Source organism: Magnolia sinica, chromosome 16 (assembly GCF_029962835.1).
Source record: "Magnolia sinica isolate HGM2019 chromosome 16, MsV1, whole genome shotgun sequence".
Classification (NCBI taxonomy): Eukaryota; Viridiplantae; Streptophyta; class Magnoliopsida; order Magnoliales; family Magnoliaceae; genus Magnolia; species Magnolia sinica.
In genome coordinates this window covers 8,609,961-8,627,020 of record NC_080588.1, presented here as the reverse complement: position 1 = coordinate 8,627,020, position 17,060 = coordinate 8,609,961, and the positions used below count along the sequence as shown (strand labels likewise).

The 17,060-nt window shown below is 42.3% G+C and overlaps 1 protein-coding gene across 2 annotated transcripts; it reads left to right on the top strand.

Moving 5' to 3' along the window:
• The first annotated feature begins 1,374 nt into the window (after positions 1-1,374).
• On the top strand, positions 1,375-16,059 carry LOC131229719 (protein ROLLING AND ERECT LEAF 2-like). Of its 2 annotated transcripts, XM_058225715.1 has the most exons (5): positions 1,375-2,721; positions 5,449-5,624; positions 7,391-7,614; positions 8,237-8,278; positions 15,033-16,059. In XM_058225715.1, exons 1-5 carry the CDS (start codon positions 1,764-1,766, stop codon positions 15,847-15,849), a joined length of 2,217 nt encoding a protein of 738 aa, XP_058081698.1. In that variant the 5' UTR covers positions 1,375-1,763; the 3' UTR covers positions 15,850-16,059. The 2 variants fall into 2 exon arrangements, with proteins under 2 accessions (XP_058081698.1, XP_058081699.1); XM_058225716.1 differs by lacking the exon at positions 8,237-8,278 and having other exon boundaries at positions 1,376-2,721.
• The last annotated feature ends 1,001 nt before the right edge of the window (positions 16,060-17,060 follow it).

Genomic DNA, 17,060 nt, shown 5'->3' with positions numbered 1-17,060 from the left:
CTACTCCAAAATCATATGTGGTAAGTTAAGTAACTCATTCTAGTTTAGGAGATATGCTTGTTAAATAAATAGATAAAAGAATGAATTAAAAGATTGAAAAATATTTTTATATACACACACACATAATCATGTATTAGAAAAAAAATATATAAGGGGGAAAAGTTCTCCTTGTATTAAAAATAAAAATAAAAATAAAAATAAAAATAAATCCTCCCAGGGCTTCTTCTTTTTTTTTTTTCCATTGTAATTTTCGTTGCTTTTGTGGGTCTCATCATGAGGCCTATGTTATATCCAAACCGTCCATCTATTTGGCGAGCTTATATTAAGGCTTGAGACGAAAAATAAGACAGATCTAACTATCAAGTGGACCACACTGGAAAGGGCAGTAGGGAATTGAATCGTATACCATTAAAATCTTTTTAGGGGTTACAGAAGTTTTGGATCATTATGAAATTTATTTTTCCTCTTCATCCAGGACTTTGTGACCTTATGAATAGATTGGATGGAAAATAAATGTTATGGTGGGCCCTACAAAATTTTTAACAGTGAAAATTTGTACGCTGCTCTTTGTGGTGTGATCCAGTTGATCTTTGTGTATTTTTTTTTATTTTTTTTTATAATGCTCCGGAATGATCTCGCAATATGGATGAACGTTGTGGATATAATAAATACATAACTGTGAGGCCCATGTAACTTTGATATCTTTTGAACCGTTCGTACAACTCGGAGTTCGAGGAGCGGAAGCGCCCGTCTTCGAGCACCAGGCGATCCGCCTCAGGAAGGAAAGCAGGGGCATTTTCGACCTGAGAAATGGGGCCGTACAGGTGGGGCTTATTCTTGGGAGGTAGAAAGCAAGTGGGCTTAAAAAGGTTGGTGGGCCATATATGGGCCGTACAGTTGGAAATTGCTCCCTGTTTTCCGTTTTAAAAACGGAATGCGACAAAGAGGAATCATCGAATCCTGATGCATGACCACGTGAAGTAGTGTCCCGCTGTGCAAACACATGGAAATTATTATCATGTTTGGGAAATCTAGACCGTTCATCTTATGGGATGTACGGTGAATGTGGGTAGTAAGAAAATTCTGTAAGATCAAATACAGTTATTCAGTACATCAGAAGACTAGGTACAGATGGTAAAGAGAAAGATACAGCATTCGATTGACCGTCTGTAAAAGAATTTAAAATTTTCATCATTCTACGCTACTTTGAATAACATCAACGGTCTGGATAATGGAGAAATGGGTCCCACTTGCAGGAAATAGATGAATGAGGACACTATTGAGTGTCCATCCCGTGTCGCATCAGGACTCTGCAATCCACCCTGCAGCAAAAGAAGAACACAGCACCCAGTCGGCCTCATCAAAATCTCAAAAGAGAGAGAGAGAGAGAGAGAGAGAGATATGGGTTTTTGAGGATTTAAAGAGAGGTTTTTGAGGATTTAGAGAAAGATGGGTTTATGAGGATTTGAAGAGAGAGAGAAAGAGAGGTGGGTTTTGAGGATTTGAAGAGAGAGGGAGAAAGAGAAGTGGATTTTGAGGATTTGAAGAGAGGGGAAGAAAGAGAGATGGGGTTTTGACGACTTGAGAGAGAGAGAGAGAGAGAGAGAGAGAGAGAGATCCTCTATTCGTCTCTCTTCCATTTTTTTGCCCACTTCACAGCAAAAATCATAGCAATCAGAATCCAAAGGAAAAAGAAAAAAGGAAAAAATTTCCTAATTTTCCATTTGCATTCTCCACCAGGAGAGAAATCCTAGCCGTCCAAAATGGGATGCACCCAATCCAAGATCGAGAACGAGGAGGCAGTCACCCGCTGCAAATTGCGGAAGCAGCACATGAAAGATGCGGTCGGGGCCCGAAACCATTTCGCCGCCGCCCATTCCTCCTACACGATGGCGCTCAAGAACACCGGCGCCGCCCTCAGCGATTTCGGCCAGGGAGAGGTCGAGGATCCCCAGAGCCACGCCCAACCGGGCGTGGGGCCTACTACCGCCCCCGTTTCCCAACCCCCTCTCGACAACCTCCCCCCTCCCCCGCCCCCTCTTCCCGACTTCCCGGCACCCCCTCTCATTCGCTCTGCAAGCATGCCCGATCTCCCCATCCCCAAATCCGACCCCCATCCCTCTGAAACCATCCCTGAAGAGGAAGACCAAGACGAGGAGGACGATGCAGCTGGGCCCACCACCCCAACTTCCCTGCCTCCACCCCCACCTGGTCTGCCATCTGAAGCCGTCACCCCGCCCCAGCCCCCCCTACCCGAGCCCGACCATAAGGGTGATGCATGGGACTTCTTTTTCCCTGCCATGCACGATAGCATGCCCGGCCCTTCATTGCCTGAGCCAGAAGTAGAAGTGGCCCCACCTCCACCTCCCCGTCGTGTTAAAGATGATGGAATCAAGAGCAAGAGCGATGATGTTGTTAATGATAATAGTACCGTAGAGAGGATGCCGGAGAAGGTAATTACTGAGCCTGTTGCTAAGACTACGAAGAAGCAGAAGCAGGTGAGTAGTGGCGGCGGTGGCAGTAGCAGTAGTCAACATGGTGGTGGTGGGTCTGAGGGATCGAAGAGGGGTAAGGCTGCAGCTGCGGCCAATACAAGCCTGTTGGAGATCTTGAAAAAGCTTGACGATCATTTCCTTGGAGCATCAGAGAGTGCCCACGAGGTGTCGAAGATGCTGGAGGCGAATCGGTTGCATTACCACTCGAATTTTGCGGACAACCGAGGTATAATTAATTTATATGTTTTTCTCTTCTTTATGGTGCTGCATTGTATTTGGGCACTCTGGATAGTGTGTCAACTGTCAACCGACATTCCGAAAATGGTAACACTTGATTGGCACACTTTCGCAATGAACGGGACCATCCAATCTGCAGATTGCCTCATGGATTGGACATAAACCGAAAATTGCGCTGATTGTAAGTTTGTAGATCAATGATTGAGGATACGTTCTGTAGATTGAATTGTTAGAAACAACTAATTGCTCTGCTCTTTTTCTTTTTCTTTTTTTTTTTGTAATAACTAATAGCCCATCAATTGGTTGATTTAGATAGACTGACACAATATCCAATGGTGTTAGCTATAGGTTTAATACCCTACTCATGTTTATTTTTGAGGGATATGTTCTTGGGTCCTCTTTTGCATGTTCTAGAAATGAACTATTTTTCTTGTTGCTTTCGTGTTGATGTTGATTGATCTGCTAGCCTGCAATCTTATTTGGCAACAGACATTACCCTTTTCTCTTTCACTGCCCCAGTCTGAGAAGCACAATTCCCTAGTTTGTTCTGGTTGATTGTATATTTAGGTGACCATCTTAATCTTAAAATGAGGCTTTATTGGGTAATGCAATACATTATCCAGTGCCACCCCTTTTGGACAAGAAGACAAAGAAGGAGAAGGTCCGCCTTCATCAACTGCACATTCACAATATATTTGCTGGGTTTTTTCTTCTTCTTTTTTTGTGTGTTTTTTTCCTTGGGGTCAGTCATCAGTGAAATGTGAATATGGACTTGGCAAATTGATGAACTTGATATTTTCATGGATTTATCAAGAATTTGGATAGGATAAATCTTGAAAATTGATATTTGGTAATCAAGCTACAAATCCATGTAATGACTTCTTGAATCCACTTTTTTGTTGTTTGGCAATAACTTTCACAAGGGAATTTAACAGAAATAGTTGAATCCATTGATTCCGTCCATTCAGTAACTTGTCTGTGAGATGTGATCCATTCATCAGTTGGGTCACTCACACCATTTATATAGCTTATAGCCTAAAATTCAGGCCAATCTAGCAATCAGGTGGGTCATGTGTTTACAGAAGTGTTCTATGCATCAACACTATCAATATCTTGGGTTTTCCACATGTGCAGTACGATATGTTCTTGGAATACACTTTTTTACAAGATGTCAGGTGATAATGTAAACGATATTGGCTGATATTTGTCGATATCTCTGATACTTATGATATTTCCCATGACCATTATCTGCAATATTATTTCCTGCCCTCCACCCCCCTCTCAACATGGGCTTCAATCCTTCGTTCTACAAGGGGTTTTCCTTGTTTTGTTTCTAGAGGAATAGACTAGAAGACTTCTGGAAATTGATTCCGTTACCCTCTTTAGCAGCAGTGTTGTTTGAAAAGAGTGTTGTTTGAAAAGAGTAATCTTCCCCCCCCCCCTCTGCGGGACATGGGCAGACAGAATGTTTGTCCTTGAAACTAAATCTTCTATATTGTCAAACATAACCCACAACCTCCATGGGGATCTCAGACCAAGGTTTTGTGCTCGTGCAATTATATATTTGTTCTTTTTTTCTTCAGGTTTTTTGTTATATTTGTTTGTGTTTTATTGTGTATGAAAAAGTAACAACAATACACACACATGCACACATATATATTTATTTTATTGCTTATCCCTTAAACAATGGAAAACCATTGTGCACAGTCTTCTTAAGTGTGTAATCATGCGTTGTTTAACATCTCCTGAAGTTTTATTGAAAATTACCCACATTTTCCTGAAGTTTCCCCAATGTTTCCCTCAAATTATGATACGTTATGCAACAAATGCATTCTTTCTCAATGTTTCCCATGATAATTCCATATCACAAGTGTGTGATGCATAGCATGATATTGACACTTCAAAGATTGCAAAAGGAAATGGATTGTTTGAGAGGTACCAACTATTCATGTCCAAACTACATGTATGACCACTCAATGACCAGAACAGCACATTTTTTGTGTGCCATGTCAGATTCACTAGGTAGCTTGCCTGATGACCAATCTAGATCTCACACATGCCATATTGGCAAATGTGATAACAAATTGATGGTTAGAGAGGGACCAATTGTTCACATCCAACCTGCGTGTATGATCACTTGATGACTGGACCAACTTTTTTTTGGGCCACGGAAGATTTTACTGGGTGCCCCACTTGATGAGTGGTCCAAATCTGACGCATTGCATTGGCACGTGTGGTAGCAAATGGAAGGGTAGAGAGGCACCAATTTTTGTCATCCAATCTACATGTGTGACACCTGATAACTGGACAACCCTGCTTTTGGGCCATGACATATTCACTGGGTGGCCTCATTGCGTGTGCAAGATTATAAAAAAATCTCTCCTGTCTAACAACTACTTTTGTCAAATTGGACCCCATGAATGCTGACCACCAGTTCTAATTGTCCATTTTCAGTAGATGTCTATGATCATTTGATAGGCGAATACTTGGGCATCACCCTTTTTGTGATGGGTCATAACAGATCAACAAGTTAGTTTATCGAAAGGGGGGAGCCACTTGACCCATTGTTGGTTCAAACAAAAAATTCTGTTTCTTTTCAATTGAGTATCTAATACCTATTTTTGTGTATAGGGTATGCATCTTATATTTTTCTCATGCAATAGATTAATGTCATTTTCTGTATTAACATGTAATCTAATGTTTTAATCATTTGCAGGGCACATCGATCATTCTGCAAGAGTTATGCGTGTTATCACATGGAATAGGTCGTTCAGAGGTATTCCCAATCCCGATGAAGGAAAGGATGATTTTGATAGGGAAGAATTGGAGACTCATGCTACTGTGTTGGATAAGCTGCTAGCGTGGGAAAAGAAGCTCTATGATGAAGTAAAGGTGTGTGGATTGGTTCATTGGTTCATCTTGCCTACACCTCATTTGTCTGTTGTTTTACTTCTTCATTCTACACCCATTCAATCATATTTGTTTTGAATTCTGTTTTGATCGAGCTTCTGAGCTCTCGGGACTTGAACATGACTTGGTCCACTTACCTTGACAAGGGTGGGTCAATGTAGTGACTTGGGAGAGTTGTGCTTTTCTAATTAAATTATTGTTGTTTTTATTATAAAAAAATTAGAACTTTGCTAAGCGTGCACATGCATGTGCAATAAAGCTCATGTACACGCCACACATGTGCCAGCATGGCACATAGGTGCAAGATTCAATCCATCCATCAGGTTGGTCTGACCTTGTACATGTTTTCCCAGAAATAAATATGGTCCACTCATCACTTGGGCCCCAATGTAGGAAACATGTGAATGGGTTAGCGAACTTCAGCCAAGTTTTTTCAGAGCTTTACATTTATTTTGCTAACTGCGGTCCGCCTTACCAGTGGATCAACCTGATCCTTGGGCTAGGGAACTAACATAGTGGTGCTAGATGGATTGGATCTTGGACCTATTGTGCCGTTCTAGGCCTGTTCGAACATGTGTGGTGTGTACATGAGTTTTATAGCACACATGCTGCTCATGGATTTTCAATGCTTACTACTAAGAGGAACCTTCCATCTTCTGCTATGTGCACTCGTGGATTTCACACATGTGATTGGTTTGAAGCTTGATGGTATGCGTCTTGGTATGTGGAATTGCTTGTTTTGAATATATTTGTTTATTGCTCAATGTTTGAGAAATGGGTTCCATTTAGTCAGATTAGCCGAATCCAATGTCAAATCAAATATTTTTTGAAAACTTTGATTATTGGCAGCTCCATAGGAGGCCTAAACAATCCTCTCTAGGAACCAGTCAGTCGTTTAGTAAAGAAATCTATCACTATTATGAGAGATGCTCCATTGCTCTCATAACACTGTAAGTTATAGTGCTCTTAGATGCATCCAAGGTATTCCATAACAGTAATGGTGGCTGTAATGGTTGTTATGGCGTTAAAAAAAACTATTTCGGCCCTGTACTGGACCGTTATGGAAATCCATTTTTTCCATAACGGCTGTTACGGCCCTATAATGCATAACGACCACCACTGTTACTGTTACGTAACCATTTTGGAATACCTGGGATGCTGCATTTGTTCACTTGGATATTCCAATCAATCAATTTGAACCGTCCATTAAGTTTAGAACATATTTCACATGCTACCATGCAAAAATCTCACTGATCAGATGATCCAATCCATCCTTGATTTGGCCTTATTTTTTGTAGCCATCCTTTACTATTGCCTGACAAAAGTGATTCTTTAGAATCATGAGCAATCCATGATACTTCCTAACAAATAGATGGATAAAATTGTTGGTTTGACCTATTTTTATGTAAACGATCTTGTCCGTGCACATTAAAGGCCATTGATCAAATGGTTACTATTTGCTAGGTCCCATGAAATATGCATTGGACCTAATGAACAGTCTAGATCAATGTATTGGACTGTATGTGTTGCAATGCAACTAGAAGCATTATCACTTGTAGTGCTTTGAGAGAACTGGAGCATTTCTCCACTATTATTAAAGGCAAAATTTTGATTTTTATATGACTGTTGTAAATGCTTTTATATATATTGAAAGGAATATCACCAAATTTTTTTTTTTCAGAAAGATTGTGCTGTTTAGCCATTATGACATAGTGAATCTAATCGTAACTTTGACTCATGGTGGACAGGCAGGTGAGCTTATGAAGCTTGAGTATCAGAGAAAGGTTGTTTTGCTGAATAAGCAAAAGAAACGTGGCACCAGTTCTGAATCACTAGAAAAAACTAAGGCGGCTGTTAGTCATTTACATACAAGATACATAGTGGACATGCAGTCCTTGGATTCAACTGTCTCGGAAATACACCGCTTGCGTGATCATCAGCTGTACCCAAAGCTTGTGGAACTTGTTGACGGGTAAGTTGCATGTATTGTTTCATTTTAGCGCCTTGGAGGGCAACTCTTGAAATTATTTTTTCCGTAAACTGTTTGGGTAGCATGGAAGTACCACAAATTGCATTTGGTTGATTTTTGTTGGTGGGCAACTTTGTTTAGAGCTTATGAGCATTTGTGGTGGCCCAGGGAATTAATCTGAAGGTGAGCTATCAATTTCCACCCCCCAAGTAGTATTTTGTTAGTTTCTGGTTCTACATGAAATAAACAAGATACTATTCCAGTGGAAAAAAAAAACATTCTGCCAATACCTGTTTCTTGAGGTACTTTACCCTTTGTTTGAGATCTTCGTTTGATGGACTGTTTTCAGCGATCAATGTTCGTACCACTTTCTGCGCAGAAGATCTTCGTTTGATAGACTTTTCTGATCAATGTTCGTACCACCCCGCCCAAAAAAAAGAAGAAAAACGACTTCATGAAAGCATATCCTCTTTTCATTTCTCTGATAAATTTGTCCTTGCGTTGAAATGGAAGTTCATGAAAGCATATAACATAGAAAATCAAATCTAGATGAATGAGAAGCATGTTAACGCCATATTAATTGTTTAAAAACTATATACTTAAAGATGACGTCTTGAAATTGCAGATTTTGCCTATGCTGTTGTGAATCTAGGAGTCCCAAACAAATGTTAGTATTCCTCTTCTTGAGACAGCACTGTGAAGCGGGGTCCGTCCTTGTCTATTTCTAGTGTCGAAAAAGATACGTCTCCTTTGGACCTTAAATTAATATGGGGTACCCAGTTTTGCCTTTGCAGACTTGATTTCGATGTTTTATTTTTAGCTTTCCAATTTTTGAAAGATTTGTATGGACAAGAAATCCATGTGAAATTCAAGACTGGATATCATCTTCTCTTTTAGTTCATGTAATAAAGAATGTTAACTATCCCTCAACATATTTAGTTTTTTTTTTTTTTCTATTTTATTTATGTTATTTTAGTTGTCCATTTCCTATTGTACTACCAATGGAAAACCAATATTTTAAAACCTGGAGCAGATCCCGACCTGTTTTTTGTGGGTGATCTAGTCCCTCTAGTCAGATCTGTTCTGTTCCGAAAATGTACTTAATATAGAGAACTTAAGTAGAAAGATTTATTTAATGGACAATTTATCTCTAGCAGAGTGGTAAAAGTTGTTCTTTCACCAGAAAATGTTGTCCTTTCCAGCTTCCTAGTTGACCACCTACTTGAACTGGGCATAGTTCAAAAACTTGGAAAATCGACTTAAAACTGGTTGAGTCAACTTCACTCGATGAGATTTCAAGCCGAGTCACTGTGGGACTTGAAAGCCATAATGACTTGGTCTTGAGCCAATGTGTCTCCTCAAGTCAACTCAATGACTCAGTCAACTCGACGCAACTTGCGACCACTTGAACTGAGTCACATGCTGGAAATTTGTGTCCTTAAAAAAATTAAAAGGTGGGAATTGATGCGAGACCTCCTTGAGATCAACTAACATATCTCACCAGTGCGTCAAACAGACTGTTTGATATTTAATCCTTTTTTTCTTTTTCTTTTTTCTTTCTTTTTTTTTTTCCTTTCTTTTTCTTTCTTTCTTTCTTTTTTCTTTTTTCATATAAAAGTAGGTAAAATATTTGTACAACTTAATTAATTATTAGGTATCGATTCTAGTCAAGTAAAGACTCACCCGATTATTCGAGTCAACCCGACCAGGCTGGAGATAAGAGTTGAGTCGAGCTTTCAAGTTTTTGAACTATGGTTCTTGGCGGATTATTAATTTAATTTTCCATAGGCAAGCCACTTGTTATTCTTTGTAAGTTGCTGTAGCACTTCAGATTGCCTTTCATGAATCACGATTCATTGAAGTTGTTCTTATGAACCTTTTCCCTATGTTCAATTTGATGTTTGATGGCCGTGTCAGTACTTTGACCGTCCTATTATAGATTTTTCATAGACTAGTTTAGAGTCACATTGCTATATTTTATGAAGTCGAGTTTGATTCAGGACATGAAATTCAAATATGATGTGCAAGATTTTCAGGCTTTAGATCACGTTAGTTCAGAAACAATTACACAAAATTCCATATCCCACACAAAAGTTCAAGCGTTCAATCAAGTGGAATCTATGCAGGCTCAGGCCTACACAAGCTAGGGTTGGATCAATCAAAATTATAGACCAAACAATAATCAAAGGAAGGTAAATTCATCCACACATGCACAAAAATAATTCCCCAATCGAAGGGGTTCACAGATTTCAATTCGGGGAAACCTAAGGTTGAAGAAAGGGCATAAAATTGGGGATTTGAGTAATTTAGGGTTAGGGTTAGGGATTTGGGGTGAAAGAGAAGAGAGACGAACCAGAGAAGCGTCACACGTGTGGACAGCGGCGAAGGCCCAAACGCACGTGGGTTGGAGGTGTCCTGCACATGTGTGGGGCCCATAAATCGAAAAATGGCCAGCTTGGCCCTGGTCAGCCAAGGGTGGGCCACAAAACCTCTAAATTTCAGCCTGATCCGATGCACGGTCTGTGCGTGGTGCTCCACCAAAGTTTCAGCCCTCTTGCAGGGCCAGATTCTGGAAATCTGCTGTATAGAGAAAAGCAGCTGCAATAGAGGATAGATTTAAAGCGTAGATAATTGTAGGAGAAGAAAAATATGGATGGTAGAAGGTGGGGGCGAATCAGGATAGGTGTGGCTCTGCACCACGGTAGTCAGCCCTTCGAGGAAGGGAGAGTTTTATACCCAATTGAATCTCCACAACTTGGAAATTTAGAGGAGCAGAAAAACGCTAAATTTTATTAATCTTCAATGAGAAAAAAGACTACAAGAGGTGCCTATTTATAATAAAACCCTATATCTCAAACTCGCACCATGTGCGCAACCTATTACTTGGAGACGAAGTAATAAAAAATAACAACTAATCAGAGCAATCTAAACTGTCCATGATATTTCTAATAACAATAATAAGCAAAACCCAAAGTACTAGATTAATTAGAATAGTGGGTCACGATTATGAGAACCCATGGTGGGATTTACATGACTATTGGGTCCACTCCAACGAACCAAAACACATTCCTCTAACTAGGAGGCCCTCCCTGGACGTCTTTATCGATCCAAATCGATGGAGGGGCTCTCCTTGCGTAGGTGGGCGTGCGTGTGCGCGTGATGTCCCCATCAACTCTCCACGGCTGCGAAGATTTCGCCACTGGCGAAATAAAACTCCTGAACCGCTCCAAGATGTTAGGATCAAGTCTCTGAAGCTCCTCCTCAGTGAGCCACGTATTGTTTGAAGTTGGGCGTGACTGCCACTTAACCAGGTACTTTTGAAACCTGCCGTCCGACATGGATATTATCTGATGGTCCAGAATATCCTCTATCTCCTCTCTGGGTGGGGAAAGGGTAGGTATGGGAGGTAGAGGCTGGGACAACAAGTCGGAAATGGTAAGTATGGGAGGTAGAGGCTGGGAAGATAGATCGGGAAAAGGCCATGGATCAAGGGAAAAGTCCGGAGAATTAGGATGGTTAGGCGAAAGGCTGGACAATGCATCAGTGGCCCCCTGAAATGCAACTAGATCCTCCACATTGAATGTAGAACTATTTTCCATAGAGGGTAGAAGATCTACCACATACGCATTGAGACCGTTTCGTTTTATAATTTTGAATGGTTCAGCGCTACGCGCGTGTAATTTACGAACGGCTCCCTGAGGATACTGCTCTGGCTTGATGCGGACCATCACAGAGTCCCTTACATTGAATTCCTTGAAACGTTTATGTTGGTCTGCAGAAAGTGTGTAATGTTCATTACTAGTCATGATCTTCTGTCTGATTTCTTAATGCCATGAATGAATGTGATGTACAAGGGATTCTGCAGACTCTGATGGCCTATGGGATAGTGACATAGGGACAAGATCGATAGGTTTTCTAAGAACAACATTACACCAAAATGTGGCTTTATATGACCCAAACTGAATAGGAACAAGACAATGGCACCAACTATTAGTATTATTTGCTTGTGTAAAGACACGACGCACAACCGCAAGGGTCGTAGACTCTTGCGCTCCTTCCTCATCACTAGGGGCATCTACTGGTTCATATTCTTCCTCCTCATCGTCACTTTCTGGGTGCACTACTTCTACTTGCCCATTAATAATGAACACCTTGGTGCCCTCTCTTATGCCACACTGGTGGGCAAAGTGACCAAACCCTTGATACTTAAAACACGTAGTTGCTCCATTCTTACGCGAGATAGACCCAATAATCTCTTTACCCTTATCATCCTTGGGCCTGGACTGAAAACCGTTGGAAGGTTTGTCTTGGTATCCAGTGCTAGACTTAGCCCCAGAAGGGTTGGCCTTAGTACCAGAATCGTGAAAATTAAACCGTCTTCCCACAGGTGTTTTGAGGCGTTGCTCGACCTCTAACATTAGATACAACTGTTCAATAGTGTCTGTCTTTGGTGAGCAATTCTCTCCTAATGTCAGTACAGATGCCTGTTTTAAATCGAGCAAGGGTGAGTACGGGATCTTCATCAACTTCACACTTGGTCAAGTACTCTTCGAACTTCTCAATATATTCTGCCACACTTATAGAACCTTGTCGAAGAGACTGTCATTTCTCAATCAACCGTAGGCGATAAGAGAAAGGGAGGTACTTCTCCTTAAGTGTTTCTTTCATTTCTCCCCAATGTACCATCGAGAACTCCCTTGCTCTTTCTTTCTTTTGCTCTACAATAGCCTAAAATCTCTTTGCTTGGCCCACAAGCTTCATCTTGGCGAATCGGACTCGACGAGCATCCGACATGTCATACCACTCAAAATAGTGGTCCATATCCGCCAGCCAGTCCAAAAAGGCTTTAGGGTCGGAGTGGCCATCAAACATAGAGGCATCTACTCTAACTCCCTTGAGGAGTTGTGCATCTGAGTCATATTGTTCATGATGTCTCTTGCGAGGTGAGTGCACGGGTCCGCGCCCATGACCAATCCCTTGGCGACCTTTATTCCTTGGTCTAACCTCCTGATCACCTGCCTGAGATTGGGCATCTTCCCTAATGGTGAGGTTTGCCGCGGCGGAGGTCTCTAGTTAGGTAATGCGCACATTAAACTGCTCAAAGCGTTGGTCTATACGTTGTTCTAAGCGCTTACCCAAAGACTCAAACTGCTAGGTCAGCTTGTTCATTGACTCTTGCAATTGCTCCATGTTTAATGTAGGGTGGCAGCCAAAACCACGACCCGTACGTATGAGCATACAACTACTAACTCAACTTAAGGACCTTCTAATACGACTATAATGCACCTAGATGAGACTAAATGCTCCTATAGGACTCTATATGGGGGAAACGACACAATACTACTCAATTTCCAGCAACCTATCTGCCCAAAGGATCTGTCAACAGAAAATCCAGTAAAGAGATGGGGATTTTCCGATAGCAGAAAATTCAGCAACTTATATCAGGAATTATGGACCTCTAAACAGCTCTATATGATGATACTTGATGCATAATGGACATGAATAAACTAAACCTTAAACATGCAATGCATTCCCCTGTAAAAACCTTGTGCTCTGATACCAAATTTGATGCAGGACATACAATTCAAATATGATGTGCAAGATTTTCAAGCTTTAGATCACGTTAGTTCAGAAACAATTACACTAAAGTCCATATCCCACACAAAAGTTCAAGCATTTAATCAAGGGGAATCTATGCAGGCCCAGGCCTACACAAGCTGGGGTTGGATCAATCAAAATTATAGACCAAACAATAATCAAAGGAAGGTAAATTCATCCACACATGCACAAAAATAATTCCCCAATACAAGGGGTTCACAGATTTCAATTCGGGGAAACCTAAGGGTGAAGAAAGGGCATAAATTGGGGATTTGAGTAATTTAGGGTTAGGGTTAGGGATTTGGGGTGAAAGAGAAGAGAGAGACGAACCAAAGAAGCGTCACACGCGTGGACAGCGACGAAGGCCCAGACGCACGTGGGCTGGAGGTGTCCCGCACGTGTGTGGGGCCCATAAATCGAAAAATGGCCAGCTTGGCCCTGGTCGGCCAGGGGTGGGCCACAAAACCTCTAAATTTCAGCCTGATCCGATGCACGGTTTGTGCGTGGTGCTCCGCCGAAGTTTTGGCCCTCCTGCAGGACCAGATTCTAGAAATCTGTTGTAGAGAAAAAAACGGTTGCAATAGAGGATGGATTTGAAGTGTAGATGATTGTAGGAGAAGAGAAATATGGATGATAGAAGGTGGGAGCGAATCGGGATAGGTGTAACTTCGCACCATGGTAGTTAGCCCTTCGAGGAAGGGAGGATTTCACACTCAATTGAATCTCCACAACTCGAAAATTTAGAGGAGCAGAAAAATGCAAAATTTTTATTAATCTTCAATGAGAAAAAAGACTACAAGAGGTGCCTATTTATAATAGAACCCTATACCCTAAAAGTCGCGCCATGTGCGCTACCTATTACTTAGAGACGAAGTAATAAAAAATAACAATTAATCAGAGCAATCTAAACCGTCCATGATATTTCTAATAACAATAATAAGCAAAACTCAAAGTACTAGATTAATTAGAATAGTGGGCCACGATCATAAGAACCCATGATGGGATTCACATGACTATCGGGTCCATTCCAACGAACTAAAATGCAGTCCTCTAACTAGGAGGCACTCCCTGGACGTTGTCATCGATCTAGATCGATGGTGGGGCCCTCCTCCTTGCGTACATGCGTAAGGGGGGCGTGTGTGCGCGCGTGATGTTCTCATCGTAGTTGATGTAATATGTGGGTACTTGTATGTTTAGCTAATCAGGAACATTCATGTCGTTGGTTTTCATTAGATAACAGGTATATTTGCTCAAATCCACCTGGTACCAGTGCACCAGCTGGTCCCCATGCCGGGTAAAGAAGGTGGCTTGATGTTATGGGTGTCTGCCAATCACTTGCTTTTGCCTTGAAAGCTGACCCCAAATAGCTAGGACAAGGCTATTAGGGTGGCGGCAATTGGTTCATTTTCTCTGATTGTGAATGCAGTTCTGCTAATAAGCCCACATGTGCCTCTACTTGCAGCTACATATCTGAACCTGTCTTGTGTGTAGGATATTCTAGCCATGCATCCCCCCAATATACATGACCTGGCCAAAAAATGTGGTTGGTTGCTCATCAAACTGTTTACAAGTTTCTCAACCATTAATTGTTTTCACATGTGTGGCCCACCCGATGAGTAGACTGGCCTATTTTCGGGCCAGGTCCTCTACGTGGTGCGGCCCAATGGATGCATGGCTTAAGATACCCCCTGCTTGTCAGATTGGTGTTTGTAGAGTTGCATGTGGCTACCAAAGCTCTGTCGATGTCCTTGCTTGCTGGGCTCATTTGTATCAGGTTTTGAGGATGGGAACGCTGCTGCATTTCATCATATATGTTCTTGCAGGATGGCTGAAATGTGGGAGGCCATGCATCACCACCACGAGGTCCAGCAGGAGATGGTCGTGGACCTAAGATCCCTTCACTTATCGAACGACCAAAAGGAAACGAGCCTCCAGCACCACAACCAGACCCGCCAGCTGTGCCGCATCCTCGGGGACTGGCACTCCCATTTCAGTCAACTGATCAACCACCAGAAAGAGTACATCCATGCTCTCAACAACTGGCTCAAGCTGACCCTCATCCCGATTGAGAGCAGCCTCAAGGAGAAGGTGTCGTCGCCGCCACGGACCCAGCACCCCCCAATCGAAGCCCTCCTCCGTGCCTGGCATGAGCAGCTCGAGAAGCTGCCAGTGGAACTGGCCAGGGGTCCAATCTTCAGCTTCTCAGCTGTCATGAACTCCATCATGGTCCATCAGGATGAAGAGCTCAAGCAGAAGGAGAAATGGGAAGATGTGTCAAAGGAGTATTCGCGGAAGCTTCGTCAGTTCGAGGACTGGCACCACAAGTACTCGCAGCGGAGAACACCAGCATCAGAATCGATGGACGATGACCAGGATAGGGCAGCGGATGGTGGGACCCAGCCCAAGGACCCCATTGCAGAGCGGATGTTTGTGGTGGAGACTCTAAAGAAGAGGATGGAGGAAGAGATGGAGACCTACCAGAAGCTGCGCAAACAGGTGCGTGAGAAGTCACTGGGGAGCCTAAAGACTCACCTGCCCGAGCTGTTCCGAGCCATAACAGAGTTTGCGTCTGCATGCTCTGAAACGTACAGGAGGCTACAGGCCATATCGCACTCGCAGGGGCACGGTAGCCCGGATTGAGAAGGGATGTATGATGGATGGGGATTTTTGTGCTTGTGGGTGTGTAAAAAATCTCTGTTGTAGTAGGGGAACTGTAGTCTCTTGCAGTGTTGGTTTTTTGGGAGGAGAGGTTTAACTGTTTTTAATGTGTTAGAACAGGTATGTGTTACTGTTTATATTTATCCCATCTCCCTGTGAGTTTTTTTAAGGGAGGCAGTAGTTTTCTTTGAAGTTACTGTGTGACTCTGGGATTTGGTATGGCCCCACATTGTATGCATCTGAGCTGTGGATAATGTGGGCCTCACTTGCAAGGTGGCCTGGCATCGAGTGGACCACAAATGTCTCGAATGTGGGCTTTGGCAAAGTGCATTTCTTTCCTTCTAAAGAATGTTAGGTGGAGATGATTTACAAACAGGACACAAGCCAGTGGAGCACGTCCGCATGATCTGGGATGTACATCAGACATGTGCGTCTCGATTTTTAATATTTTTTTATTTTTTATTTTTTAAATTTGAGCATTCATTCTCTAAATCATGCATGTTTTAGCTACTGCTACAGATAGCATGTGACCTGGATTCATCTGAAATGTGGGATCATTGATGGAACATGTTATGGAGATTGCACTGATTTATCACTCTAGTATCAGGCCATTGAATTCATGGTTTTAAGACTTGGACTCAGTTGGACACAGTCTGGTTTGATACCGTGACTCACCCCCGACTCGGGTGAGTTTGGCCAATTCAGCCCTGACCTGACTCGGGACTGAACAAGGCGGTCTGAGTCGCTGAGTCTTTTACCATGTTTGAGTGCTGACCATGATTAAAAGACTCAAGAGACTCGATCGGAGTCGTTCTGGCCTGAGTCTAATTGGAACTTGCCTGAGCAGGCCTGACGTGGCTCTACTCACCCAAGTCGGGGTTGACTCAGGGGGTGCTTGTGGTTAGAAAATGGATCAGGTTCGAGCGTGTCTGGGTCCGTCAGCTCACAACAGACTCTTCTGAGTCTTAAAACCATGGCCCTGAATATTTCCCTGTTAGGATTTTTCAGACCATTTTGGTTTTCGGGGGGCATGTTCCAAGCTCCCATTGTACCGTAGGTACTGATACAGTAGAGCTGGAAGAACTGGAATAGAGTAGAACCATCTCTTCACAGTCCATGTGGCAGGGTGATGTATCAATCCGATCCGTCCATTTTGTGATAAATATCAGGGATGGATGATCTATGCTGAGAAA

Bases quoted from the DNA above. Each gene is read 5' to 3' on its own strand.
- LOC131229719 (XM_058225715.1), top strand. From the start codon at position 1,764: ATGGGATGCACCCAATCCAAGATCGAGAACGAGGAGGCAGTCACCCGC. The intron at 5,625-7,390 runs GTGTGTGGATTG...CATGGTGGACAG, and splicing joins AGCTCTATGATGAAGTAAAG to GCAGGTGAGCTTATGAAGCT. The intron at 8,279-15,032 runs GTTAGTATTCCT...ATGTTCTTGCAG, and splicing joins TCTAGGAGTCCCAAACAAAT to GATGGCTGAAATGTGGGAGG.